The sequence below is a fragment of the Silurus aristotelis genome, assembly GCF_946808225.1.
Source record: "Silurus aristotelis genome assembly, chromosome: 9".
Taxonomy (NCBI): domain Eukaryota; kingdom Metazoa; phylum Chordata; class Actinopteri; order Siluriformes; family Siluridae; genus Silurus; species Silurus aristotelis.
This window is the reverse complement of record NC_139582.1, coordinates 15,696,099-15,723,880: the sequence shown is the minus strand read 5'-3', so window position 1 is coordinate 15,723,880 and position 27,782 is coordinate 15,696,099. Positions and strand designations below refer to the sequence as shown.

At 41.4% G+C, this 27,782-nt stretch overlaps 2 protein-coding genes across 4 annotated transcripts; one reads left to right on the top strand and one right to left on the bottom strand.

Annotated features, from left to right (window-relative positions):
• Positions 1-6: 6 nt before the first annotated feature.
• mia2 (MIA SH3 domain ER export factor 2) lies at positions 7-16,054 on the top strand. 3 transcript variants are annotated; one of them, XM_083551005.1, is made up of 30 exons: positions 7-263; positions 533-666; positions 1,063-1,155; positions 1,247-3,875; positions 3,918-4,766; positions 5,128-5,421; positions 6,378-6,481; positions 8,482-8,613; positions 8,954-8,975; positions 9,072-9,160; positions 9,543-9,614; positions 10,319-10,429; positions 10,520-10,591; positions 10,734-10,838; positions 10,928-11,050; positions 11,529-11,625; positions 11,727-11,773; positions 12,018-12,108; positions 12,505-12,643; positions 12,950-13,051; positions 13,145-13,205; positions 13,417-13,452; positions 13,585-13,652; positions 13,765-13,835; positions 13,942-14,076; positions 14,203-14,310; positions 14,528-14,620; positions 14,786-14,832; positions 14,955-15,096; positions 15,184-16,054. In XM_083551005.1, the coding sequence occupies exons 1-30, from the start codon at positions 155-157 to the stop codon at positions 15,363-15,365; spliced, it is 6,357 nt and encodes a 2,118-aa protein (XP_083407131.1). In that variant the 5' UTR covers positions 7-154; the 3' UTR covers positions 15,366-16,054. The 3 variants fall into 3 exon arrangements, with proteins under 3 accessions (XP_083407131.1, XP_083407132.1, XP_083407130.1); XM_083551006.1 differs by lacking the exon at positions 3,918-4,766 and having other exon boundaries at positions 1,247-2,855; XM_083551004.1 differs by having other exon boundaries at positions 1,247-4,766.
• A 315-nt stretch (positions 16,055-16,369) lies between these two features.
• fbxo33 (F-box protein 33) lies at positions 16,370-27,398 on the bottom strand. Its single transcript, XM_083551079.1, has 4 exons — positions 26,573-27,398; positions 22,559-22,669; positions 21,302-21,969; positions 16,370-20,923 (listed from the first exon to the last, which is right to left on the bottom strand). The coding sequence occupies exons 1-4, from the start codon at positions 26,980-26,982 to the stop codon at positions 20,652-20,654; spliced, it is 1,461 nt and encodes a 486-aa protein (XP_083407205.1). The 5' UTR covers positions 26,983-27,398; the 3' UTR covers positions 16,370-20,651.
• Between the last annotated feature and the right edge of the window lie 384 nt (positions 27,399-27,782).

The following is a 27,782-nucleotide window of genomic DNA, read 5'->3' as shown; positions in this document are numbered from 1 at the left end:
CTGTTCTCAGCCTCGGCTTCGTCCTCAATCACTGTTCCTTCTCCTTCTCCTTCTTGTGCTTTTACTCCACTTTTCTTTTTTGTATGGTTTTAGTGGAGATGGAGGTTTGCAGATGGAGCTGTTGATCTGACACTCGTGTGAAACTTTCAGTATCATGGCTCTTGATCACGTCTTCATTTTACTGCTGTTGATCCTCAGTGCGGCTCTGCAGAGTTCAGGATTAATGTCTGATTATAAAACGTGTGGAGACGACGCATGCGCACGTGAGTGACATTATTATATTATTATTATTATTATTATTATTATTATATTATTATTAATACACACAGACACTGAACGTTAGATGTTTATGATAATATTTAAAAATAATGGAATATCAGAGTGTGAGACGCTGCTATGACTATACTCTGATGTATGGTAATCATTGTATTATAATAGAGTGTGTGTGTGTGTGTGTGTGTGTGTGTGTGTGTGTGTGTGTGTGTGTGTGTGTGTGTGTGTGTGTGTGTGTGTGTGTGTGTGTGTGTTAAAGGTCTGTTGTGCCGTGTTGAGGTGGTGAGAGATCATCACGCTCAGGACTGCAGGTTTCTCAGCTTTAAAAAAGGCGACATGATCGACGTTTATCACAAACTTACAGGAAAAAGGAGCGACCTGTGGGCTGGAAGTGTGAGAATCAGTCACTCTTTTATTTATTTCTTTGACCAAAAGTGAAAACATCATACACACTAATTAGGTTTAGAGTTTAAAGTTTAGAGTTTAAAGTTTGGAGTTTAGAGTTTAGAGTTTCATATCAAATTAAGGGGTTTATAGCAGATTATTCACAATGTTTGTTTGTTAGTTTTTAATGTTCGTGTGAACTCATATGGTTTATTTTAGATTTGTGTTTTTCTATAATAAAATCTAAACATGTTGCACTTGTACATAATTAACATTCAGACTTGATGCTTTTGTTTTAGCATCGGTGGAATTGATTTGTTCCAGATTAGCGTTAGGTTCAGAGATCATGCTCAGGATATTGCATGGTTTCCAGTCTAAATGGTGATGAGTTGGTTTGTGTTGCAGACAGAGAAGCATTTTGGATATTTTCCCAAAGATGCAGTGAAAATAGATGAAGTTTATGTTGATGAGAAGAAGGAAATTCGATTAAGAACTCAGGTGAGAACCAAAGAGAGAAAAAGAGAAAACACAAATCGGTTCTGTTGGCCGCTGCAGTGTCACACCTCACGTGTAAATATTTTCTTTTCAGAAAACAGACTTCTTCTGTATGGATGCTTTCGGCACAATAATCTCCAGTGAAGAATTTGAAGATTACGAGTTTGGAGATCAAAGTGGCGAGTCTGAAGAAGAATTAGGTAACAGTGATTTTGATGATCGAGTTCCCAAAGCACCTGAAACAAATGAGAATGTCGAAACGAAGCCTGTTGATAACGATAATAAAGACAAGGAGAAACCTGAACAACGCAGATCTTCTTGGATTGGATCTGCTGTTGGCCGATGGTTTGCTACCGATCCTGAAGAAGCAGGAAATGGAAATAAAGAGCATGAGAACTTTAAGATCAGAAAACTGGCTTTGGATGTCAACCAGTTGGATGAGGAGAAGAAGGGGGAGAAACAAGCTAAAGTTCTGGACTGGATTGGAGATGGACTGAGCAACACTTTGGGATTTGGTAAAAGTGATATACAGGATCAAACTGAGAATACAGAGGATTCGGCCAGTGAGGAGTCCAGTTACTTACTGGGAAATGGAATAAAAAACGTTTTAGGTTTTGAAGGAGGAGAAGGAAGAGGTGACATGCCACCTTCTAAAACCACGAAACAAAGTCATTATGAAAATATGCAAAATCTAAAGGAAGAGCAGGAAGCAACGAGTCTTAAAACAGAAACCTTGTCTGAGACGATCACTGAGAACAAGAAAACTGGTGAGAAGAAGGATGCAGGATGGTACAACAGCGTCTATACCAGAATCACAAACTTCTACAGAGATCCTGAGGATCAAAGAGACACTAGTAAAGATGAAGGAATGGAGAGTTCAAGCGATCAAGCGAAAGACATCGAGATTTCCAAGGATGAAAAAAATTCTGAATCAGTATCTGAATCGTTTCCATTTCAGGACTCAAGAAGTGAAAAGAGGAGAAACCAAGAGGAGAAACAGGAAGTAAGCAGCAAGGATCAGACGGAGGAGAACGTTCAGCTCGAGGAACGATGGTATGGAAGCGTTTATAACAGAATTACAGGATTTTACGCTCCTGATGGAACTGATGCTCCTGATGAAACTGGTGTTCTTGATGGAACGGACGTTCATAATAAGAGCGAAGATCCTCAAGTAACATTGGAAAGCGAGGAGGTAAAGTCAAGCCGAGACAAAGAACTAGAAAACGCTGATCCCACTGCTGGGAATAATGATGCAGGATGGTACGACAGTGTCCACAGCAGAATCAGCAACATGTACGGAGACACTTCTGATGTTCCTGATGCCATGGAAGATGTTAAGAACAAAGACACATTGTCATCGTCCATATTTTCTACAAATGACCTGAGATCGCCTTCTGAAGGAGCAACACGTGATGATGAAACCAAACTGAGTGTCACAGATCCAAGTCTGAAGCAGTCCACTGATCAAAGTGACCGCAGGACATTAAAGAGTGATGATGATGATGATGATGATGATGATGATGATGATGATGGTGATGTAGAAACTGAGGATTCAGAACTGACTGTTAAAAAGAACTCACAGTCACAGTCCATATTTTCTGTCGGTCACCTGTCAATGATGATCAATAACCTAAAATCACCCTTTAAATCCAACGATGCTGGAGATAAAGAAGAAAGTGATGGAGAAAAGACTCCAGACACAGGTAAGGAGCAACAGAGTGATAATGATGATGAGATTAGTGTTAGATTGATGGATGTGTTAAGCGAGATATCATCCCAAGAAGAAGAAGAAGAAGAAAAAGAAGGAGAAGAAGAAAAAGAAGAAGAAGAAAAAAAAGAAGAAGAAGAAGAAAAAGAAGAAGAGGAAGCAGAAGAAGAAGAAGAAGCTGTGCAGGAAGTGAATATAGCTCAGGACCAAATCAATGCTGTAGAAAGTTCATTAGATGGTAATAAGCAGGACCTCGGTGGTGATGGTCAAAACATCTCCACAAGTTTAAAGGATGTCCATGCAGAGACAGATGAGTTCACAGACTCAGGCCAAAGTGAGAACGTGTTATCTGAGCTCAATATTAACAGAGGAACTGGTCTGGAACCAGTCTGGACCGAGTTAGCAGAACAAAATAGAACAAAAGCCCGTGAAGGTGGTGAACAAACAAAATACTTTTCTGACAAAGATCAATTTACAGATGGTCATGGTGAAAAAGATGCACAGTCTGGGAAGGAGACCAAGTCAGATTCAGAACTTCATGTCAGAACTGTTGTAGAGAGTCTAGAGTTGGGAGACGAATTTGATGAAGCTCAGGATAAAAGTGAAGAAGTTGATGTGTTACCTGAGCCAGAAAAGGCAGGTTTGAAGGTGGGGAGTGGCAAGGCAGTGCAAACCATCCATTCAGAGTCTGAACATGAGGAACATGGTGCAGATGTTGTTCAGGTGGAATATGATGAAGAAATCAAAAGTGTAAACGTTACTCTAATGGAGTATGATGAAGGAAAGGAGGGTGGAAACATTATTGAAACTAAGCAGCATGGAGGAACTCAGGTGGAGTCTGGTGGAGAAAAGGAGGGTGGGGTTACTCAAGTGAAGTATGTTAGAGAACCAGAAGATGTCGATGTTGCTCAGATGGAGTCTGGTGGAGACATCAAAAGTGTTGCGGTAACCCAAGTGGAGTTTTCTGGAGGACAAAACAATGATTCTCAAATTGAGCCTGATAAAGAAAATAAAGGTGAAAACATTTCCCAAATTGAGACTGAAGAAGAACATGAAGGTGAAGACATTTCTCAAACTAAGACTGGTGGAGGAAATGCGGGTGTAGATGTTCCTCAAATTAAGCCTAGAGAAAATAAAGATGAAGGCATCTCCCAGATTGAGACTGATAGGGAAAATGAAGGAGTAGGCATTTCTCAATTGGAGAACTCAAGTGGAGGTGATGTTACTAAAGTAGCATCTGATGGAAAAAAAGAAAGTATCAATTTAACTGGAATGGAGACTGTCAGAGAAAAAGAAAGTGTAGACCAAAGTCAGAAAGATCAGCTGAGTTTACACCCTGCTCATGGTTTAGAAAGCACTCACAGCATCTCTGAAACCAAACAGAAGCTGGAGATCGATTTGGATCTGGAGTCCTCAGAGCTTAAGGAACATGAAAGTGCTGCAGAAAAGCAGGCTGAAGTCACACCAAAAAGTGCACTAGATAAAAGTCTGACAACTCCATTAGCAGAGACTGAAATTTCCAGTATGTCTGATGGAGATCAAAATGGTTACGTTGGAGATAAAACATCAGACGTTAAACCCAGCAAAGCAGCGACGTCTCCTCAGACACAGAAACATGCGTATTCTAACCTGCAGGCTCAACTCAGTGAGAAGGACATATCGGATCTCCTGAAGTTTTTTAGTGCTGAAACGTTATCACGGCTGAACTTCATCATTGCACACCCAGAAGATATTAATACTGAAGAGCTCGCTGAGCTTCATGGCTTTCAACAAACTTTGGAACATCTTCTGGAAGCCAGAAATCAAGAAATCAAGCCGTCGCTTCAAACCACATACACTGTCTTATCCATGCTGAGAAAGAAGCTACTGCCCGTGGTAGCAGATGGCAGAGTAGATAAAAGCCCAGGTACTAATAGTATGTATTTATGTGTACTACATTTATAAATATATTCAGAGTTATTGAATTATTTTTCTCCTTATGCATCAGTGTGAGATAATTTCCCTTGAGGAACCCTTGAGGAACCATTTCTTTCACACAGATCTAAACACAGAGATATTGATTTCTTCTCACTGTTGGAAGTACAGTAATTGCAGGTCAAGCTGAATAAACCTGAGGATGTTTTTCTGCCCTGTAGGACCAATAAAGAACCTCATTAGAGCAGAAGAACACTCTCATGATCCAATCATCTGATGGCTCACTGCTGCTACTGGATATTTCAAAATGAGCTGTAAAAAACTTTCACACTTTCATGTGTCTCTTCAAACAGATTTAAGACAGACCGAGTGTGTCAGCGAAGCATGTGTGGGAACAACCAAGAGCACACGGATCTATGAGCGAGGCATTGGAGAAGACATGGACATCAACATGAACACCAGCTTTGGCATAAACGACTTTGAGAGTTCAAGCAGTAAATCGCTCTTTAATGGCCAAGACGTCATCACAGACCAGATTAGAATAATAGATAACGGAGACACATTTGAGTCTCACCAGAAAACTGCTTCTCCGCCGGACACTGATATTGTCACAGAGGAGATCCTCGCACCTGAAGAATCCCAAAATGGTAAATATTCCATTTATTACATCACCTTTGCTACTGAGTTCTGCATCATGATTGGTCGAGAGATGCTGGTCAAAAAATAGTAACGCAGGGTTATATTAATATTATCCCTAGTAACACGTGTGAAGATTTTTTTGAAGAATGGTGAACATTTATAGAAGGAGTCTCCAGTGTCAGAGCTTTGAATCAGTCAGAAATAAAGCTCTCACTACATTTTCAGACATGAACATTACATGTGTGTGTAATACAAATAAAATGCAACCAAGATGTGATAGTTATATTCAGAGGAACATGTTAGTATGACTCTAATGCAGGATGACACTAAAAACACACTGATAGCAAAAAGGCCAAACAAACACACAAATCCCTAAATGCAAATACCGTTTTCTTGATAAGAGTTCTCACCACACACACGGTATACAGGATCTAATTGTCTTTTTGATGGGGTAACTGATGTGTATTGTACTGTGGCGTTTTAAAGGCATATTAAAAAAAAGATATATCCGAGATTCCGAGAATAAAGTCGTAGCAACATGAAAATAAAGTCGAAATATAAGTCCCACTGCAAAAATATGTAATTGTACTGTACTACTGTTCTTTCCGCTGCTCCCACTAGGGGTCGCCAAAGCGGATCATCCATATATTTCACTGTATATAGTCATGTTATTGTATTTAGTGCAATTATTATAATTTTTTATTTTTTTGTTTATTCTTACATTTTTTTTTTATTCTTACATTTTCTTATTGCTACTGGTCTCTGAGAGCTAACAAACAAATTTCGATGTATCACTACAATGACAATTAAGACTCCAAGTCCAATTACGAGAATAAAGTCCTAGCACTATTTCTATTATAGACTTTATTCTTATAATCTTAGATGTTTTTTTACGTGGCACTAAATCGCAGTCGTAGTATGGTATATTTTATCCACTATGTAAATGGTGTTTTCTTTTTGACAGAAGTTCTGCTGGGTTCATACTGGGTTCTCATTGCTGAATTGACGAGCGAAGCTTTCACGTACGTGATGAAGAAAGGTGCACACGTGAAACACGCTGTGAGTGAGGTAGGATGAGAAAAAAGATCAACCGTCTGCTCCTTTAAGACTTCATTCCAGTCTGGAGTTTTTTTTTCCTTCTGTACACTTGACATGTCACCAAATGCAGATCAGATCAGAGGTTCTGAGACTCTGGGAATGTTGATGTTAGAGTGGATATAAATAATCAGGTGAAGATTTATATGGATTCTGAAGAGGATCAGAAGGTGAGAATGAGAAACTGGTGAAAGGGAAACTGAAGGCTGTGTATGTTTATTGGACTGGTTTGAAACAGGTCTGGAGTACAAGTGAAAGGCACAGGTGTGTTAATGACGGAATCGGCAAAACTTTTAATGATTTAAATATCTATCTCAATAGAATAACACCAGAATAAAATATTAGGTTTGAACAGAGGGCGATATTATATTTCTATTCACTTTTTAAAAAACTTTACACTTCTACTGTGACTACTGTGTGCAAATCTTCTGCGCATGCGTAGAACGCCTTAGCACGTAGCTACTGTGGCGTTTTATTATTGGTGACGTGTGGAATAAACCATGCGGCATTTCAGAGGGGTGTTCGCTCTCGTTAATGTTCAAGGTAATACAAGAAAAAAGGGATCAATGCCCAATCAAAAGAAGTTCACATAACGTAGTCCGGTCAAAAACATTTATAATAAATAAAAATGCGCTTTGATTCTGTTGAGATTTCATGTTAAAGCGTAAGAATGAACGATTCCCCCCTTCGAGCGGTTGCAGTGCAGTGCTCTTCCTCTCGCGCACTGCGCATGAGCATGCCGCTATGGAGCGATAACAGATGGAATAAGTAGGGGTAAAAAAACAACGAAATAAAAGTATCCTCTTTTTATATAAACATTTAATAGTATATAATCATGGCAGAGGGATTTAATAATGACTCTCATGTTATGGAGGTGAATGATACCAAAGGAAGCGCGAGCATTTATTACACTCTGGCGATGGAGAAGATCAGGGATGTAAGTGCCATCTCTGCATTCACGTCTTATTTATTATTATTGTTATGATCACAGATTTTAACTTTCTGCCTTTAATACAATGCATTTCTACAGTATAGATTAATTGTATTGATAATGTGAGCAGTAATAATGGGGTTACAGGCGATTATAACTGCTTATCTCTTATATTTATTATTTTCTATGGCAATTTATTGAGTTGTTATTAAACACAACCTTCAAAAGTAGTTCAAAGAATTTACAGTTGGAGTAAACTGCATAAATCCCACTCATATTAAAGCAGTTTCATTTTCATTCACTTTTCTCCCCTCTCATGTGATGAGGGAAAATGTACACACATTTCTGCATATCTCGAGATTTTCTGATCTTCTGAACATCTCATGCGCTCCTGTGCTACTCCACAAACATGAAAGGCAAAAAAGAAACCCTGGTCCAGGGACGTCCACGCCTCAGCAGCAGGTGTCACCCCTGAAATAATGACCTGTTTTATTTAGGCAGCATTCTAACATGGCCTTTCCACCCACACCAGGAGTATATTCTTTATCGTCTGCTTCATTATATATCAGTTGTATATTACAGTCGTTGTTTGTTTATTCATGTTAATCTGCAGGTGTACAAATGTTAATAGATGGTTTCTTTTTTATATTATTTCCAGTAACATAATTCAGCCTTTGTTGCAGTATTGCAAATATACAGTATATTCACATGTGCTAAAAGTATGTTTACACGATTATTTTGGAATTGTGTTTTTCAAATTGTTGAAATATAACTCTATTCTCTCTGATCGAGTGAATGAACTCTTGAGATAAATGCAAGAATCAGGACTTAAAAAGACCACTGGTGATGCTTTCCACATTTTCAAGAGGACAGATTTCTCTTCAGGATCAGCGTGGATTTCAGTTTGATGAGCGAGACACAAATGAAGCACTTTTTTGCTTGCGATTTTGCACGATTGAGCTTTTTTTTATGTACAGGAACAAACCGTTCCTCCAGCACCTTCCTCTTTTCACTAAGAGACTGATCTGCTGTCTGGTTGCAGGTTGTGATGTCACTTCCTGATGATATCCGGCCCGGGCCTGATCTTTATGGGTTGCCGTGGGAAGCGGTGATCTTCACCACCACCATAGGTTTATTCACTTTCCTGCTGTTCACCTGCAGATTCATCCAGGCAGTAAGTGATCAGTGACACCCTGTAAACCATTTAGTTCCCAGTGTACTGGTGTAAATGTGCTCACTGCTAGAGACTCAAAGTACTTTTGTACGTCACTATGGACACTGGCGTCTGCTAAAAGCCGCAAATGTAAATGTAGAACATTTTCTGTTTTGGAGGTTCAGAAGTTGTAGAATCATGAGTACGATCAGTTACAATAATCCAGTAAACCCATCTGATTCTTACTGACATCGTAAGAGAAGACATGTATAAATAGTGCTTCATTATTACAATCCTGCAATTACTCTGTATTCTCCTCTCCTGTGTAACGTGTCCCGTTTTTCTCTTTCTCTGTCTGCAGGTTAAGAGCAGATTATACTGCAGTAAGTCCTGTGCTCCAGTCTCACACTATTAGAATATTAACAGTGAATCGATTGCGACTGATCGGCTTCTCTTGCATTCTCTCGTTTCGTCTCCAGGTAAAGAGAGGAGGATGGGACAGAAAGTGACAGAGCTGCTGGAGGAGAAGTGTAAGGTTCTGGAGACACTCGGTGAATGTGAACGCAAGGTGGGGGAAGAGAAATATCCCGGCTTTAGAGGCCAACTGTTATTTCTAGGATTTAAAGTTTCTCTAGAAGGAAGAAAAACATCTCATCATCAAATAGGATCAGGAGCCAAAATGCAATTGCATCAAATGAACCACTGAACACTAATATTCATTTTCTTTTATTTTTTTTCTTTATCTTAGCTACATTAAACAGAATTGTAGCTTCTCTGTTAGCTCATTTTGACCTGTGTGTGTGTGTGTGTGTGTGTGTGTGTGTGTGTGTGTGTGTGTGTGTGTGTGTGTGTGTGTGTGTGTGTGTGTGTGTGTGTGTGTGTGTGTGTGTGTGTGTGTGTGTGTGTGTGTGTGTGTGTGTGTGTGTGTGTGTGTGTGGTTCTCCTGACAGTTCAAGAAGCTGGACACGGCGCTGCAGAATGGTGGACTTGCAGCCCAGGATTCAGAGAGAGAAGATTTGGAGGTGATGTTACAGGATGATTATCCGCAGCTACTCCATTTTACTTTATTCCATTTCAACCAGTGAACATTTTCCTGCATGCAAAGTTTTGATTTAATTCTGATTAATTAAATTTATAAGTGATTTTAATTCGTCTCAGTGCACAAGATGAATTTTAAGAACTGGAAAACAGAAAAAAACAGCATCAGGCGTTCACTTCAACAGCTTCATTATTAGTAGAGATGCAGCACAGACACACAATTTACTCTCGAATAACTATTCAAATGAATGTGATCTTCTGGCACTACTTTATCTCTGTGTGTGATTCGGTGCAGCAGAGTTGTAGATGTAATGAGGTGTATATAAAATGCTAAAGGAAAATTGATGCGTTATTTTGATCCATTCAGTCAGTTTTGCTCTGCAATCATGAGTGACAGCTTGAACTCCTCCTTACCTCCACACTATGGAAAAGAATGTGCGTATAGGCCATTGTTTACTCTCAGGGAGAGACGACACAACGGGTAAAACGTAATCCTGTTTACAGTCCAACACAAAGCTGCACAAACATTTACAAAGCAGCAACGTATCAGTAAACCTGCACCAAGCACTGGTTCTCCTCAGATTCCCCAACGTGGTGTAGACAAGGACCTGAAACCAGGCCATTAAAGCCTCCAGGTGTTTGTGTTATTCATCTGTAAAAGTAAAATTGTGTGTGTTTGTTTTTAAAGGTCATGTCGAAGAAGCTGGAGGAGGCGAATGCTCAGATGAAGAGTGATATGGAGAGAATGCAGAAGGAACTTGACACTCAAGACGAACTCAGGAAACAGCAAGAAGAGCAGGTATTCTATACATTTATCACCTGTGACCTCTTTTTACTATTTAATTCCTGTGATCTGAAGGAAACAGACTCTCCTTTGTGTACGTTACAGCTCACAAAACTGGAAGAGATGTTAAAGAAACTAGAGGAGGAGACCACAGAGCGCAAATCACAGCTCGAACAGGTACACGGCAATCTTTAATGTCAGTAACACGGAGTCAGACTTCAGGTTTCACCATCACTCAGCAAAAAGTGCATTTCTACAGTATCGGATGCAGCTTCGCTGGAAAAGTGGGAGCGGTGAACTGATCATGTTTGTGTTTCAGGATAAAACGACTCTGAAAATTCATGAGATGAACACAGAGAGACTGCAGAAGAAACTCCAGGAGGCTAAAGAGGAGAACAGCATGCTACTGGAGAGCAAAACACAGGTGCGTGTGTGCATGTGTGCGCGCGTGCGTGCGTGCGTAAGCCTTAGTGTGTATTCACATGCTTATATGAGTATTGTTTTTTTCCTCAGCTGGAGCAGGAGGCAGTGGGATGGAAGGAGCGACTAAGTGAGTTAGAGGAAGAAAAGAGGATGAGTGAGACGTCACACAACAGAATGATGGAGAACTGTGTGAATAAAGATGAGCGCATAAAAGTACATCAACTTATTCCTCTCTCTTTCTCTCTCATGCTTTTCACATTTAGATGTATGTTAAACCTGATAAATGCAAACAGTGAAGAGTGTCTCTCTCTCTCTCTCTCTCTCTCTCTCTCTCTCTCTCTCTCTCTCTCTCTCTCTCTCTCTGTCTGTCTGTCTGTCTGTCTGTCTCTCTCTCTCTCTCTCTCTGTTTCTCTCTCTCTGTCTGTCTGTCTGTCGCTCTCTCTTTCTCTCTCTCTTTCTTTGTCTGTCTGTCTGTCTGTCTCTTTCTCTCTCTTTCTCACTCTGTCTCTGTGTGTGCGTCTCTCTCTCTCTGTGTCTCTCTGTCTGTCTTTCTCTGTCTGTGTCTCTCTCTCTCTCTCTCTCTCTCTCTCTCTCTCTCTCTCTCTCTCTCTCTCTCTTGTCTCTTTGTCTCTCTCTCTCTCTCTCTCTCTCTCTCTCTCTCTCTCTCTCTCTCTCTCTCTCTCTCTCTCAGTCTCTAACAGAATTCCTGTTGAAGATGAGAGATTGGGATTCAGAAGAAGAAAGCTCCATCAATGACACAAGTGGTTTAGAGAGCAAAAGCTCTTCAGGTCTAAACATTAAATTCTCTCCGAATAATTTTGTTTTGATAAAATAGAAATGTTTGTAATAAACTGATCTGAATTCTGATTTGTTCGTTTTGTTCTCGCAGATTTGAGGCAGAAACAGAAAGTGCAGAAACTGATCAATGCAGCAAAGGTACGATTCTGTTTGCTTTAAAGTTTTTGTGTCATGTTATTTCCTGTGTGTGTGTGTGTGTGTGTGTGTGTGTGTGTGTGTGTGTGTGTGTGTGTGTGTGTGTGTGTGTGTGTGTGTGTGTGTGTGTGTGTGTGTGTGTGTGTGTGTGTGTGTGTGTGTGTCTGCCAGTTCCAGTTGTACGGATAACATGAGCAGTCAAATATGAAATAAACAATGTGATCACATGTTCTTATCTCCTTTACAGATAAGTGCAGATTTAAAGGCAATGGAGGAGGACAAGGACAGAGTGTTCGCTAAACTCACAGATGAAATCAAAGCTAAGGAAGATCTTCAAGGTTTTAGTGGTTTACTATTTACTGACTACACTATGCTTCACTCGACTCCTCCAGAATCCACTCCATGTTTTACTACTCCGCTGTATTATACTCCCCTTTACTCCATTTTAATATGCCGCACCTTAATACACTCCGCTTTACTCTTTTAGACTTTTTTCAGTATTTTTCAATTTAGTCCACACCCCAGTTTTACTCCATACAACTTCACTTCGATTCACTGTTTCCACTCCACACCTGTCGGGTCCAGTTTTTGGAGTAATGCTCCGTATCTCTGTATTCCAGCTTCTCTCACTTCCCTCAGCTTTACTTTATTCCACCCCACATTTCTCTCCTTCATCCCACTTTACCCTCTTTTACTCCTCTGTAAAATCTCTTTGTCATTGTGGCTTTTTGCAGAGGGTCTTACTCAGCTGCAGCAGGAGAAAGAGTCTCTAGGGTCGGAATGTTCCATGTATGTCACTGAGATTGAGAAACTCCAACACAAACTGCAGATCATGTCTGAGATGTACCAGGAGAAGGAACTCAAACTGCACAGGTCAGCACTCCGTAGGAACGCTCTACACGTCCTACTTTTAATTCACTTTGTGTATAATTGCACTTGAGCCCATACATTTGATTACTGGTTGATTGTATAATCCCTGTTTTGGCATCATGAGGATTTTCCAAAGCAAATCCTTACTGAAGTCTTCAAATTACATTCATCTGATTTTACTTGAAAAGACTAATAAGAAACAATATGCATGATTCCTGAACTGTCAGTAATCCGGATTATTTAATTTCCATGTAACAGCCGTTTACTTATAGAGCAATTATTGATATAAGGAACTGATTTTTACCCCAGGATGTTAACGGTGGAGGAGAAAGAGCGCTCACAGAAAGAGGAGCAGCTCAACAAAGCTGGAAAAAAGATCAGCATGGCTACAGATGAACTGAACTCCTACAGGTGAGAATCAACCTGTAGAAATTCTTTTTTTCTTAGTGATTCTCATTCTGTAAGAATTTCATTAAAAGATGACAATTATTTTATTTCACTCAGACAAAGAGCCAAAGATCTGGAAGATGAGCTGGAGAAGACCAATCAGGCCTATAGAAACCAGGTACACCTATTAGCCACTCCCACTGTTTCATCTTGCAGTGTAATTATTACCGATATATTTTCCTAGACATTGAGCATGAGTACACAAACACAGTCCACAGCCGCTGTACAGAGCAGCAGCATGGAGCAGATCATGAGTCATAAAAAAGGACATCACAGTATAATAAAACCCTGGATTCTGAACCAGCATATATTTTTTCTGTTCTTTTCAGATTGCAGCACATGAGAAAAAGGCTCATGATAACTGGGTGAGTTTTTCTGCTCTGAATCATGTCTCACCTGTTTCTTTTGCATTTCATTTTCATTCCGTAGCGATTCTGCGCATACAGCAATTTATGTACTTTAGCAATAATCCCCATTCTAATGTTTCCTTGTTGTAGCTGGCTGCCCGAGCTGCGGATCGGGATCTCTCTGACGTGAAGAGAGAAAACTCTGTGCTGCGCCAGAGGTGACGTGAACCACAGAATCTCTCGTTTACACTTGTGATAATATGTAATGAACAGTGTGAAGCTTCACAGTGTGTAAATGTATTTTGTATTTGTTTTCTCCTCTGTGTGCAGATTAACAGACTGGCAGTTTAAACTGGAGCTGATGGAGAAAAACCCACAGGGTCCTGCACCACTTTTCAGGGGTCAGACATGATTTTTTTTTCCCCCCACAAAGAAAAAAAAAAAAAAAAGATTTAATAACCGACATGAGATGATTGTGTGTGTGTGTGTGTGTGTGTGATTCTTTAGGTGAAAGATCTCCATTTGGTCCGTCTCCACTTGGTCACCCTCCCCCTGAAAATCGGCAATTCCTTTCCCCCCCAACGCTGGTGGACGGTCCTCCTAGGGTCTCCCCTCAGTTTCCCATGATGCCTGGCGGCAGAGGTGACTCTTAGTTGTATTTTGTTTTGTATCACATGATCATGATATAAAGTAATTCAGGATTGGAAAAAGGCAAATGTTTGTTTAAAATGCTTTACTTTACACATTGTCTCTCTCCTCTTCCCTCAGCGCCTCCTGGTGGTGCAGAAGGTGACCGGAGTGTTTCTTACTCTGAAAGTGGCTCCCCCACATGGGAGAGAGAAAATGAAAGAGCGCGCAGGAGTGTCGGCCCACCAGGTACACCCATCAGATCAGTTTCTGTTGTTCAGCTGTTTTTGTGAGTTTATCTTGTGCATTGAGGGAGGAGTAGAGCATGAGCCCTGTATTTACACTAAACAGACATCACATGATCACCTTTCCGATTTCCTCATCAAACACAATAGTTTTGACCCAAAGAATTTTTTTTTTCCAGCCATCGTGACATTTAATCAGAAATGTTATGTGTCCATAACAGGTCCAGATCCAGGACTCGTGTACAGAAGACCTCTTTCAGCCCCGTTTTTGAGAGCGCCGCTTCCTCCTGAATCGTACTACAACGAGAAATCGGGTAAAATCTGTGTCTTGGCTTCCACTCATTATACTGTACAGAGTAACACACGCCTCCTGATCTCTGCCAATCAGAATGTTTCTCATTGGACTGCAATTACACCTCTTTGGGAAAATATCTGTGCAGCTTAATGTTTTTACAGCTTCTCATATGGTTTCTCTACAGATTCATCATTCGGGGTTGCTGGGTTTAGAGAAAACGGGATCCGAGAGGTATGTGTGCTTCTGTCCAAAAACACACACCAGTTTTTTTTTTTTATGTCTAATTTTATCAGTTTTAAAGTTGTCTAATACTTTGTTCATTTTGTACATTTTGACGTTTGTGTGTATTACAGAGTGGACGCCCGATGCCTGGTGTTCATATAAGTGCAGGGCCTCTTCCTCCTCCTCCTTTTCCTCCAATGGACCCACGAGACCCTAATTTTCCCCGTCGAGGTTACCGTCCCGACTTCTTCCCTCCTCATCCTTCCCTGGGCAGTGAGTTTAATATACACTCACTTACACACTGACGGCACCTGATCCAGTGCTTCACGATATAATGGTGGTGGGTTTTTTTTCCCCCAGTGCTCCGAGGACCTCCTCTTCCTCCTGGAGTTTTTCCCAGAATTCCTCTGCCTCCTCACATGGCATTTCCACCAATGAGACTGCCAGCTGATCACATTTCACCCGAACCTTCATCCAGACCTTCACCCCCAGGCAGTGAGCAGCCACCTGAGCAACCAGCATCTGTAAATGACATCATCTAATCCCCTGCTTCATCCCTTCATTCATCTTCTTCTGTCCTGTCTCCATTGTGTCTGTTTAATGCACCCTTGCTGACTTCCCCTAACGATTGTGTATCACACCGAAAGTCACACGAGTGCACTTGAAATAGAGGAGAGGAGTGTGTGTATAGCATGCAGAGACTTCTGGGTAATTTTCAAACTCAATCGCTCATTACTGGAAATGCTCACTAGAGTGAGACGTCGGATTCGATCAGAATTGATTTTTGAAAGTGAACAACGCTGCTTTGTGTCACTTCCTGTTCCTTTACTCAAGGGCTGACTTGTTAATGTGACTTCTTTGTGTCTTTACATTTCCTTATTGATTTTATTTACTGTAAAAAGAATTGCCACAGAGAATAAATAATTGAACCAGATTTAGTTTCTGGTACACGGCCACATGCTTTCTCCTGTGTGCTAACGGTGTAGATATGGAGTAGATGCAGGTCTTCATATGTCATTTAATAATTTTTACTGTTAAATAATTAGCGGAACGTGTAAATACTGCACTTGTATCATTACAGTATTGTAAACGTGTACATACACAGAATGTAGTGAATTTCGAGAAATGTGATGTAGAGCGCCGTCCCTGTTGTTTGCATATTTATAGAACGAATTCTTCATCACAGAAATGCGAACGAGAACAATAATAAAACTTGTCCTTATATGAACAATGTCTAAATGTGTTAGTAAATTCTTACAGGAACAACCATCTTGGTACTTCTAAAGCAATCCAGAACCCAAAATTAACCTTAATCGCTGTTTTATAGGCTCTGCGGTTGGTTCATTAATTTCCATGGGGCGGGACTACTTAATTTATAATTTAGTAAAACAGGTGGAGACTAGCTTCTAATTAAGATTTTCAATTAGAGAGAGAAAAAAAGCCTTATAAAACTGGTGTTGAAAGTTCTGCTGCAGAAGGTGCTTTTTTTTTTCCCCTCATGAATCAAACATGTTTTTGTTCATATCAAATCACAACTACACAGACATGTTTTATCATCACTTTTATTCACTGATTAAAAGAAATTGCATTCATTCTACATTGATTTAAATCAACAATCATGCTGGTTTAATCCAACACGTCAGTTACATTTAGTTTTTTCCCTTCGTTTTACGGTGAAACAGATCTCGTATCTCTTTTTGTAAATAATTAAAATCTCTCCCTGCCTGGCATGTTCACCCGTGTACCAGAGGATTTCCTGTTTGAAGATGTACATATAAAATCCAATGCTATGTGCTCACTGGAGACAAAAGAGCAGACACAACACACCTGCCCAAATATTACACTTCTTTAAGATGGTAAAACCAGTTTTTCGTCATTATTTCTTTTTTTTGCAAAAACAAAACGCATATAAACGTTCTCCATGTTCATAAACAGAACCCTGGACACACAGATTTATATTAGATGTGGCTTTGAGGTACAGATCGTGAACACACGTGTCGTTTAGCATTATATCGCAATATTCAAAATGAGAGTTTTAAAATATCCTGCACTGAAAAGCAGAGCTTATTTATTAACCAATCACACACTTTTACATTCAGTTTTAACCGGACATCATCTACAGACCGTATTTACACAATATGACGGGAACTAGCTCGTTCATTTAGCTAGTAGTTTTTCGTTTGCTGGAAAACATGTCTTCTGCTTTCTACACATTCACTAACGGCACCAATACTTGTTTTCAATGACAAGAAAAATACTATATATGTAACAGCAGCTAGCTAGCCACTAGCCAACATCTGGGCTCTACTGCAACAGAGGCAGCGTTAGCGCTGGCTAAAAAATGCTATAAATTATTGTATTGTGCCATAAACGTTAGTATGTTACACTAAGCGTTTAGGTTTTTTTTTTACTTAAACATGACCAAAAACAAAAAGACATTTGTGACTCGATGTGCAAATTTTACTTCAGCGCTGTCCTAAAGGTTAACAAGGTTAAGATTAGCATAAAATTTGCTTCTGCTTTCGTGTTTTAAGATAAAATGTAAATTATAGGCCGGAGAGCTAAATATTGCGATATAAAGCCTGAAACTGCACAGGCCCGACACCTATCCGCGCTACGGTGTTACCTCGCCGTGACGTTTCTTTTTTTTAAGCAGCGCAGTGCGGTGTTGGCACTGCACGCGCCCCATTGATGGCCACTGCGTTATTGCAGACTATCCTGATTTTAAACAAATGCACAACATTCGTACCACGTATTAATAACTGGGGCCTGCTGGCCAGTCTCACAGAGACCACGTCTGAACCCACGGAACGGAGTCGGCTTCCGAAGAATTGATATCTTAAAACAATAATAGTAATCATAATGATAAGAAGAAGAAGAATAAGGCCAAGTGTAATTGCGAGTGACGTTTCTGTTCAAGTGACAGAAAGAAAAATGGTGAAGAGCCACTGGATCGTCTGCATCGCACGGGTCATACGCATTTCCACTTGCATAGTTTGTGCTGATGTGGTCGAAATGCTAAAACCGGCCGAGAGCCTTCACAGAGGGCCTCCTGTAATTGTTTGCGTTCCTGTCTGTCTGGACGGCCAGGGGGAGGTTACTAGCCACCCGAACACTTGTTACTCGAAATAAAAAAGATCCATGAACTGCTCTAGGAAGAAAACTGAACTCCATTCCACAGCAAAGCAGAGGCACCGTTACTGTCAGTGTTCAACACCAGTCGCCTGACTCTCAGATCCGAATCATCCAAAAATATAAGAAAAAACAATAAGAAAAGAAAAAAGGTATTTGTATTTCATGCAGACATTTGCCCGTATTTTGACTCCCCAGTGGAATGTTCCTTACATGTCTCATAGCAGCTTATAGCAGGTCTGATAGAAAGACCTCGGGTTAAAGTACATTCGCTCTTCACAGTGAAAACAGGTGCATTTATATATGAGAGATCTACTGGTGTTAACCCGGAATAATATCAACAACAACAACGCCACAGCACAGCTGCGGAACCCCAATGTGCCTCGTTTGATGCCCCGGAGCGGCAGGAAGTGAGTCGAGCACCGAGCCGAGGCGTCTCCGAGATCTTTGGCAGCCGACAAAATGAAATTCCAGTGACTCTTTTTTTCTTGTGTAGGTGCACACCGATGCGACGATATAATCACTTTAAATTCTCCATTTCATTCGAACAGATGCAGACTAATGATAAATGCTCAAATCTTTCCCATCTACTTGTGAAGACATCATCATCATCATTACATCTCCATCCACTCTATCCATCCAGGGAGCATTTGGACGGCCATCGTGTGGTTTTTCCAGACCGAACGAGACTGAAGATTTTTTTTACGCAATATCATGAGAACATCGTGAGTCGTGATGAATCGGCACGGTTATAGAGGCCTGAGCTGAACTTGCGCTTTTGCCCACATACACCCTGAGAACGGCCGTTTTCTGTTCACCGCTGAGAAGAATTGGTTCGCATCTCCTGCTCTGACTGACTGACTGACACTCACTCACTCACACTCACTCACTCACTCACACTCACTCTCTGACACATACCACAGATCCTTTAAATATGCTATGTCAGTAACACAATACACACAAACACAAGCGGGATAGCTAGTCTGGATTTAGGCACAGCATGACGCCTTAGCGATTTTAGCATTCGTCTCGCTCTGACTCGTACAATGTCAATTAAAAATAAAAAAAATAAGGAAAAATAAGGTACAAATATAGAACACTTCTCTAGGTTTTTGGTACGATACTAAAATAGAAAGTTGACTCGGGTAAACACGCACTAATCGACATGCAGGGTTTTAAAAGGTTTTCTCCTCACACGTTCTCATGCACACGCTGCTGATCAAAGTGCAACCAAAACATGCTCTCGTACGCGCGCGCACACACACACACACCCATTCACAACGGGATTGTAGTTTGGCTGATATTCCGCCTAACACGCTCATGATACTGCGATTCCCATAACGACATATAAAAATTTTTTTTTTTCCTGCGTGGCTTCTTTGTCCAGTCACGTGCCGAGAACTGACATCTAACCTGATGTTTCCATCAAAGATTTTTGGCAGCACGATTCGGATAAAGAAACAAAGCCAACTTTGGCCTTGTGTCCTTTGCAGCCGAGGATCTCACCCGCCCAGGAGGAGCCCAAGCACGCGACCAGCCGATTTAAAAAAAATAAATAAAAAAAAATAAAAAAACCCACACACCGCTGGATTAGAAATTAAAAGTGCACCTTTGTATGAAGGCTGGAGTTCATGTTCTAACACTGAACGCTGAGCAGGCCGTTTTAGTGTTTCCCCTGGTTTCCTGTACGAACTTTAAAAGAGCAAAGAAAGCAAGAAAACAAGAAAAAAAAAAAAAAAAAGTGTGGTTATAATCTGGAAGAGCACAAACGACAAAAAGCTCAGCCCAAAAGGTTTTGAGATCCTGTGACCCGAAATCTCACTAGTGACTAGAATGATTGAAAACCTTCAAAGAAACCAAGTACACAGTCATCATCGTCGTCTCTGATCTCCTACCTGAGACAGAGCAAGAGTTCTGAAATTGTGCTAAAGGACTCTTCAAGTGTACACTAAAAAAAAAAAATAATAAACCATCATCATCATCAGTATCGTTATTATGGAGAAATCTACCCAACAGGAAGTGGTAAACGGAACAGAGCGGAAGGCTGCCAGGTTCCAGCCGATCGTTTTTGAGCTTCTCGCACATACCTGGAAGACTCGTCTCGCCTGATCGTGACAAACAGCTGATAGTCCGAGGTAACCCCCGATTGAGATTATAGGAGTTGAATAAAAACAATGAAGCCCGTTCTGTCTCTGGCGTCTCCTCATCGGCGAACTAAAACTCATAAGCGAGTATCTGAAAGCAGGATAATACAGACCCTTATAAATATATAGCGCCAATAATAATAATAATAATAATACTGGTTAAACACGGCACATACAGATACAGAGAACCCACTCATACAGGAAATAAAAAAAAGAAAAGAAATAAAAGTTGTAACTGGCGTTGGGTACGAATACAGAGCGTCGAGTTCCCACTGCGAAATAAAGAATTTAAATAAATCAGCCTCGTCGTGAACGTGGAAGCAGGAAACAGCTCTTTACTCGCTCGAGGTGAAAATAAATAAAGTGTAAAACCAGATGTATCGAGCAGGTGGAACTGTAGCTTGTACACACACACACGTTCACGTTATCATAGGGAAGGGTAGAAGAACTCGCAGTGGGTGTGTGATAAGCACATCAAACCAACAGGCATAGTATTAACACACACACGAAGGAAATAAAGAAAGGGGAAAAAAAAAAAAAAAAAGAGAGAATCTAGACGTTCTTGCTGAAGCTTTGCATCTCCTGGTGGAAGTGCAGCGTGGGGTCGTTGATGATGGCGCTGTTCTCTGTGGTGATGGAGGGTTGCCAGGCGCGGCCCAGACCCTGAGACACCTCTTTGACCAGTGTCTGCTCCGGGTCGCCCTTAGAGAACAGGGCCTGGTCCGGGTCGAAGTCGATGCTCTCCTTTGAAACGTCCAGGACACGAAGACTCGAGCCACGAAGCCGAGAGATGGCCACCAGGTTGTGAGACCACACCGTGTACCCTGGGAAAGGTTGTTCAAAACATGCCACAATCACGAACAGAGAAACAGTAGCGACTGAAACTGAATATTCTGAATTTAACCTAAAAACAAAATCTTAATTTAAACTATTAAACTAAAAACCCTACACAGACTCCCTGTAAATGTTCTACAGAAACGAGAACAGGATCCGAGTGGATCTCTTCTAGTGCTGCTCGTGAGCAACTGGTGGAAAATTAAGACTTGTTTGAAATGATTTAGGACTTTGAACAGCCAATTTAAGAATTTTTAAGCCCTAAAACTGATGTTTAGATTCCAGACATTTTTTTTTTTATTATTAATTCATTTTTTTCTCCCCGTCTGAGACATAACGATCGGACTGAAACAGAGGTGTGTATTCACCGTGGATGATGAGCACGGAGAGATGAACACAACGCCATGCCAGCAGCACCAGCGGGTCCTCGTTTCTGTTCCCGCTGAGGTCAGGGAACTGGCCGTCGTCTCTCGTCAGGATCATGTGCGTGAGCGTTTTGTGGTACTGGAGAGAGACGCGCTCGAGGAAGGTGTCGCTGAGCGGGGCGATGTAACTGTCCACGTGGATCCGCTCCAGAGGCAGACTGGGCTTCAGGATGATCTCCAGCACGTCGTCGAACACGTCGAGCGTCATCAGGAACACACGCAGGTCTGCGTTCTGCCTCGTCAGAGCCTTCAGGTCCGAATCGGACGCGACGCAGTCCAGAGAGTGGGCCTCCAGGGAACCTCCGTTGAGAAAGAGAGACAAACGCGAGAGCTGCACTCGGTTGGGGTCTGCCAACAGCTGGCACATGGAGGAGGTGAAGTCGCAGTAGTCGATAGAGAGTGAGAGCAGATTGGAGAAACGCTGCAGCTCTGGGGACAGCAGCAAGCCGGTGGTCTGGTGGTCCAGGAGACTCAGGTGCTGCAGAGACTCAGCGCTCATGTTGGACAGCGAGGACAGAGTGCTCGGGGTTAAAAGGCCAGGCATGAAGGAGCACGAGAGCCCCTTCAGCTGTCTGCTGTTCGACAGGAAGTCCTCAAACAGCTGCTGAATCCTGAGAGAGAAAATTGCAGAACTGTAATAAAAAAAAAAAGACTAGATCCTCACACTGGTCATGTGTTCTCTCAGGAACTCCTTTTACTCCACACTTATACACCGATAAAATACATTTATCGAGACTAGATTCCAAAAATCGCATAATTACTGCTGTGATGTCATCAACGTGCTCTTCAGCAGGACACGAGGTGACACTACCTTCCACATTACACACAACATGGAGAAGGTGATCAAGAAGCTTCACGTAGGAAAACACACACAAACCGCATTTTTCTTCCATTGTTAGAAAAAGGGAACATTTCTGAGGAATATGTTTAGTGAACCACTGAGTTGCTGCTGTTTTTATTTAAATTATATTCAGGATTAGAACAAAAACACAGAACTGAGAAAACTAAATAAAACAAACAGGATTTAGTTATTTATTTATTTTATTTTTTTAAACAAATTCATTAAGCGCTGATGTGGTTTTAGCTGCTAACAGAAACTGGATGGCCGAGTTCTCCAATTGGTTTGAGGAAACACCTCAGGTTCATTGTGTGTCATTTGCATTGTCTTTTGTTTGTGGCTGCTTCGTGATGTGGACTTACTCTTTAATTTTCTTGCCTCCTTTGTCGACCTGGCTGAGGTAAGAGCCGTCCTGCACAACTTCATCCTGAAGAACGAACAGGTCTCCATACAGAGTGAGTTTCTGCAGGTTCCTGTGCCAAAACAAAAGGATTTTATTCGAGTTTGCAGGAACGGGCTAAAAAGGATGACGTGACCGTGTTAGAAATCTACTTTTTCTGACACACACACACACACACACACACACACACACACACACACACACACACACACACACACACACACACACACACACACACACACACACACACACACACACACACACACACACACACACACACACACACACACACACACACACACACACAAGGCCTTTATGGGAAAGAGCAGGAACATCCCTGTCTGCTGGGGCATGTAATAATGAAACACTTAGCTTTTTACTGGCAGTAGAATCCAGATATAATAGGGTTAAAATAAAGGCCCACGGCACATGCGCACGCCTGCACTAAGCTTTAACACATCACAATGACACCACGCTGGCTTTCTCTACACAACGCTTTCCCTCTGCTGCTGGTCCGGTCTACATTACACTTCACATTTCACACCGGTAGAGCGAATGTTGTGAATTCAGTAGCAGTGTGTGTGTGTGTCATTGTGTGCATCTCTGAATCACAATACACTAAGAAGATCCTGACCATTACAGAGACGTACAAAACGTTCTTCTCACAACCATAACCAGAAATCAGCAAGCAAAGAAAATACAAACAATCCCTTCGATGGAATAGCAGCAAGATACACAGAGCTGGAATTCAACGCTCATCCGATGCAGACCGCACCCATTTTAGTCCAATTAAATAAACTTCATCTGGGGAATTTTGGAAATATTTCAGATTTTTTTTCAAATGCATTTAAGTTCCCCGTTATAAGCTGACCTGCAATTTTGTAAATTCCCAGTTTATTCTTGTTAATTCCCATGGAAAGCTCCCAGTCTAGTCGTAGCACAAACCGGAGTCACAGCAGAGAAGTGAACAGTGAGTGTGAGAAGTGAACAGTGAGTGTGTCCACCAGGGGGCAGTGTTTCATTATATACATACAATAAACAAAAAAATAAAATCCACAAAAATCCAAACTATGCTTTAATCTGCATTTTAGTTCTCATAATGCCAGCAAGACAGTAAGAGGGAAAGAAAAAAAGGGAGAGAGAGAGAGATAGCAAAAATCAACATCAAGTCAATGTGACCGGTACGCACTGATTAGTGTTCCTCTATCTGAGCGCACTCGGCCAGTGTTTGCTGTATTGAGATACACACCATGTCTGTTTACAGCACGGTTTCCCAACAACTCAGTGGATAAACGGGTTTACAGGGTCGTCCTGAAACGCCATTGCATCCTCCTGCTGCACAAACTTGAAATGTAAATAAAAATCGATGCGTCGCTCCACAACTGAAAAAGCGATCATCATTATTGACCAGGGAAGTTTCAGTGAGAACACCACCTGGTTCCTCCTGCCTCCAAAACCACCAAGAGGATTAAATGATCACGAGTGGAGGGAATGTTCCCTCCACTCGTCTTAGCAGCAATGCAGATTGATGACATCATCGAGCGGTGACTGAAACGTCATGTCAGGAATGTCCAAATCCTACTTAAAGGGTTTAAAGACTGGTGTGTGTGTGTGTGTGTGTGTGTGTGTGTGTAAAAAACACTGTTCTATTTAAAGACTGCAGTAAACACCTGGACCACACCAAGATCATCATCATCATCATCACCACTTCATGTTCATGCTGATGTCCCCATTTAAGTAGAACTGACAGACGCTGTAGGTACATTTTTTGCTCAGTTTTTCTGGGCCCAGACCTGCTCTGCATTTATATCTCCTCATTTAGTGAACAAAATAGATGATAAACATCAGTGCTTATGCTCCTCAAGTGGGTTGTGAGATGGAGAAAAGGAAAAATTCTGGAGTGAGTTAGATGAAGTGGTAGAAGGTGTAGGAATGAAAGATTGGTGATTGGGGCAGACTTTAATGGGCATGTAGGTGAAGGGAACAGAGGTGATGAGGAGGTGATGGGTAGGTATGGTTTTAAGGAGAGGAATGTGGAAGGGCAGATGGTGGTAGATTTTGCTAAAAGGATGGAAATGGCAGTGGTGAACACGTATTTAAAAAAGAAGGAGGATCACAGGGTGACGTATAAGAGTGGAGGAAGGTGCACACAGGTGGACTATGTTCTATGTAGGAGATGCAACCTGAAGGAGATTGGAGACTGTAAGGTGTTAGCAGGGGAGAGTGTAGCTGGACAGCATCAGATGGTGGTCTGTAGGATGGTTTTGGAGGTGAAGAAGAAGAGGAGGAAAGTAAGGACTGAAAGAAGAATAAGATGGTGGAAGCTGAAGGAGGAAGAGTGTAGTGTGAGGTTCAGGGAAGAGGTCAGACAGGAGCTCGGTGGTGGTGAAGAGGTGCCGGATGATTGGGGAACTACTGCAGGAGTGATTAGGGAGAAAGATAGAAAGGTTCTTGGTGTAACATCTGGAAATCGAAAGGAAGACAAAGAGACGTGGTGGTGGAATGAGGAAGTGCAGGAGAGCAGAAGGAGAAAGAGGCTGAGAAGGATGTGCTGCAAGTTAGAGCAATAAAGGATGGAGATGGAAATGTGTTGACTAGTGAGGAGAGTGTGTTGAGAAGATGAAGGGAGTATTTTGAACAGCTGATGAATGTGGAAAATGAGAGAGAAGGTTGGATGGTGTGGAGATGTGAAGCAGGAAGTGGATAGGATTAGTAAGGAGGAAGTGAGAGCAGCGATTAAGAGGATGAAAAGTGGAAAGTCCAGATGACATACCGGTAGAAGCATGGAGATGTTTAGAAGAGATGCAGTGGAGTTTTTAACCAGGTTGTGGAAGGTGAGAAGATGCCTGAGGAATGGAGAAGGAGTGTGCTGATACTGATCTTTAAGAATAAGGGAGATGTGCAGACCTGCAGTAACTACAGGGGAAAAAGTAGTGGAAGCCAGGCTGAGAGAAGAGGTGACCATCTGTGAGCAGCAGTATAGTTTCACGCCGAGGAAGACCACCACAGACGCATTATTTGCTTTGAGAATGTTGATGGAGAAGTATAGAGAAGGTCAGAAGAAGCTGCAGTGAGTGTTTGTGGATTTAGAGAAAGCGTACGACAGGGTGGAGAGAGAAGGACTTAAGATACGATCAGTCCAAAACTCTTTGATCATAACACTTTATTTTTATTGTTTTATAAACAAAGATTAACAGCAGCATTTATTAAAATAATTAATATGTTTAGGTGTTTCAGGAACAGGTGGATCTTCACCCAGAGAAATTAAACTCCATCATTTACCTTTAAATCTGTTGATTCTAAAATTAAACCCAAACCTGGTTCTGATTCCTTCATTTATTTACATTTGAACTACATGCTGCAGCTCCAACACACAGTCCAATCCAATCCAATCTCATTTACTGCTGCTGCTGCTCTTCAGGTTCTCCTCTCACTAGAACTCATCATCATCATCATCATCATCAGACATGCTGTCATTTACCTGTAAATCTGTTATTTCTAACATAAAACCCAAACTGCATTTATTTTGATTTGAACTTCAGGCTGCTGTTTCTTATTTCCCCGATGCTGCTCTTCATGTTCTACTCATCATCATCATCTTCATGATTATAGACATGATGTTTAAATGTTAGATTTAAATCATCAACCTGTAAATCTGTTACATAAAATTAAAATAAAACCCAAACCTGGTACTGATTCCTTCATTTATTTATTTGTATGATCTCCAGTCCACAATGCACTCATTTACTTCTGCTGTTCTTCATGTTCTCCTCTGACTAGAAATCATCGTGATAACTTCATCACCAGCATTATTATTTATTGTTATTATTATTATTATTATTAGATGATGTTGAATTCTAGTTAGAGGAGATCATCATCATCATCATCACCACCACCACCAGCATTAGCAGTAGATGATGATAATGAGGATGATGATGATGATGATTATTATGGATGGGTGGATGGATGGACGTACCTGTTGTTCCTCAGGTTGCTGAACACACACAGCACGTGCTGCAGGTAGGTGAGCGTGGCGGTTCTCCAGCGCTCGTGACTCTGCGGTTCTCTTCCGCACGCGTCCAGCGGCCCGAACTCCAGCTGCAGCTCGCGCACCACCGAGCCGAACCGCCGTATGAGGAACTCGAGCCTCGGGGTGTCCTCTTCCGGTCCGGATCCCGACTCAGACCCGTGTCCCGGTCCGGTTCTGATCCCGGTGTAGAAGCGCAGCTTGAAATCGCTCCAGAGCGCGGGGTAAAAGACGCACTCCCTCCAGCGCGTGCACACGGCCGAGGCCCGCAGCTTGTCCCGCTCCGACAGGAACGAGAAGATGTGCACGATCAGCTCGCTGGGTAACGCCGAGGCCCCGACGCTGCCGCGCAGAGCCATGGCGACGGAGCAAAAATAAATAAATACACTACGGAAAATAAAAAATAGATATGTTTATCTAAATACGGAGGAAACCGAATTGTTAGCCAAACCGTGATCCCGGGAGCGGCGGGGAGGAGAACACACCTCCACCCAAATCTTCCTCCAACAACAAACCCCACCGAGCTGCTGAGCCTCTACACTACCGGGTTCACACCATTCCTCCCTTCTTATAGGGGGGACACCTCATCCAACAGCTTCACACTGTACAGCTTCGCTTTTTCAGCAAAATATAACACTTACAATCCCTGTTTCAAATAATATTCAAAAGGTATTACACATCATTTTTTATAATAATCATGTTTTTTGTTGCTGTTTTTTACTTAAGAAACCCCTTGTTTTGGAAACGGTAGCGTCCGGAATAGCGCTGTTTTTGCTATTCAGTCTATAACCGCTAAAGGGCGCTCTAACCCCCTGGTGTGAAGACAGTTATACTGTATTTTACAGATAAACCACACCCCCTAGGGTCAAACCCAAATCATTTATACTTGGAATAAAGTGCACTAAACATGGTGTTAAAGTCTAAATCGGTTAAAAAAAGGCTTTTTGATAGCTATAGTCCGACTTCCCTGTGCCTCCTCCCACGTTTCTACAAAGACTTAACTCTGATTTGTATCATAATTTTTGTTTATTTTACTTAATATATATATATATATATATATATATATATATATATATATATATATATATATATATATATATATATATATAAAATGTATTTGGAGAAATAGTTCAAACTTACAACTGACAAAAAATAAATT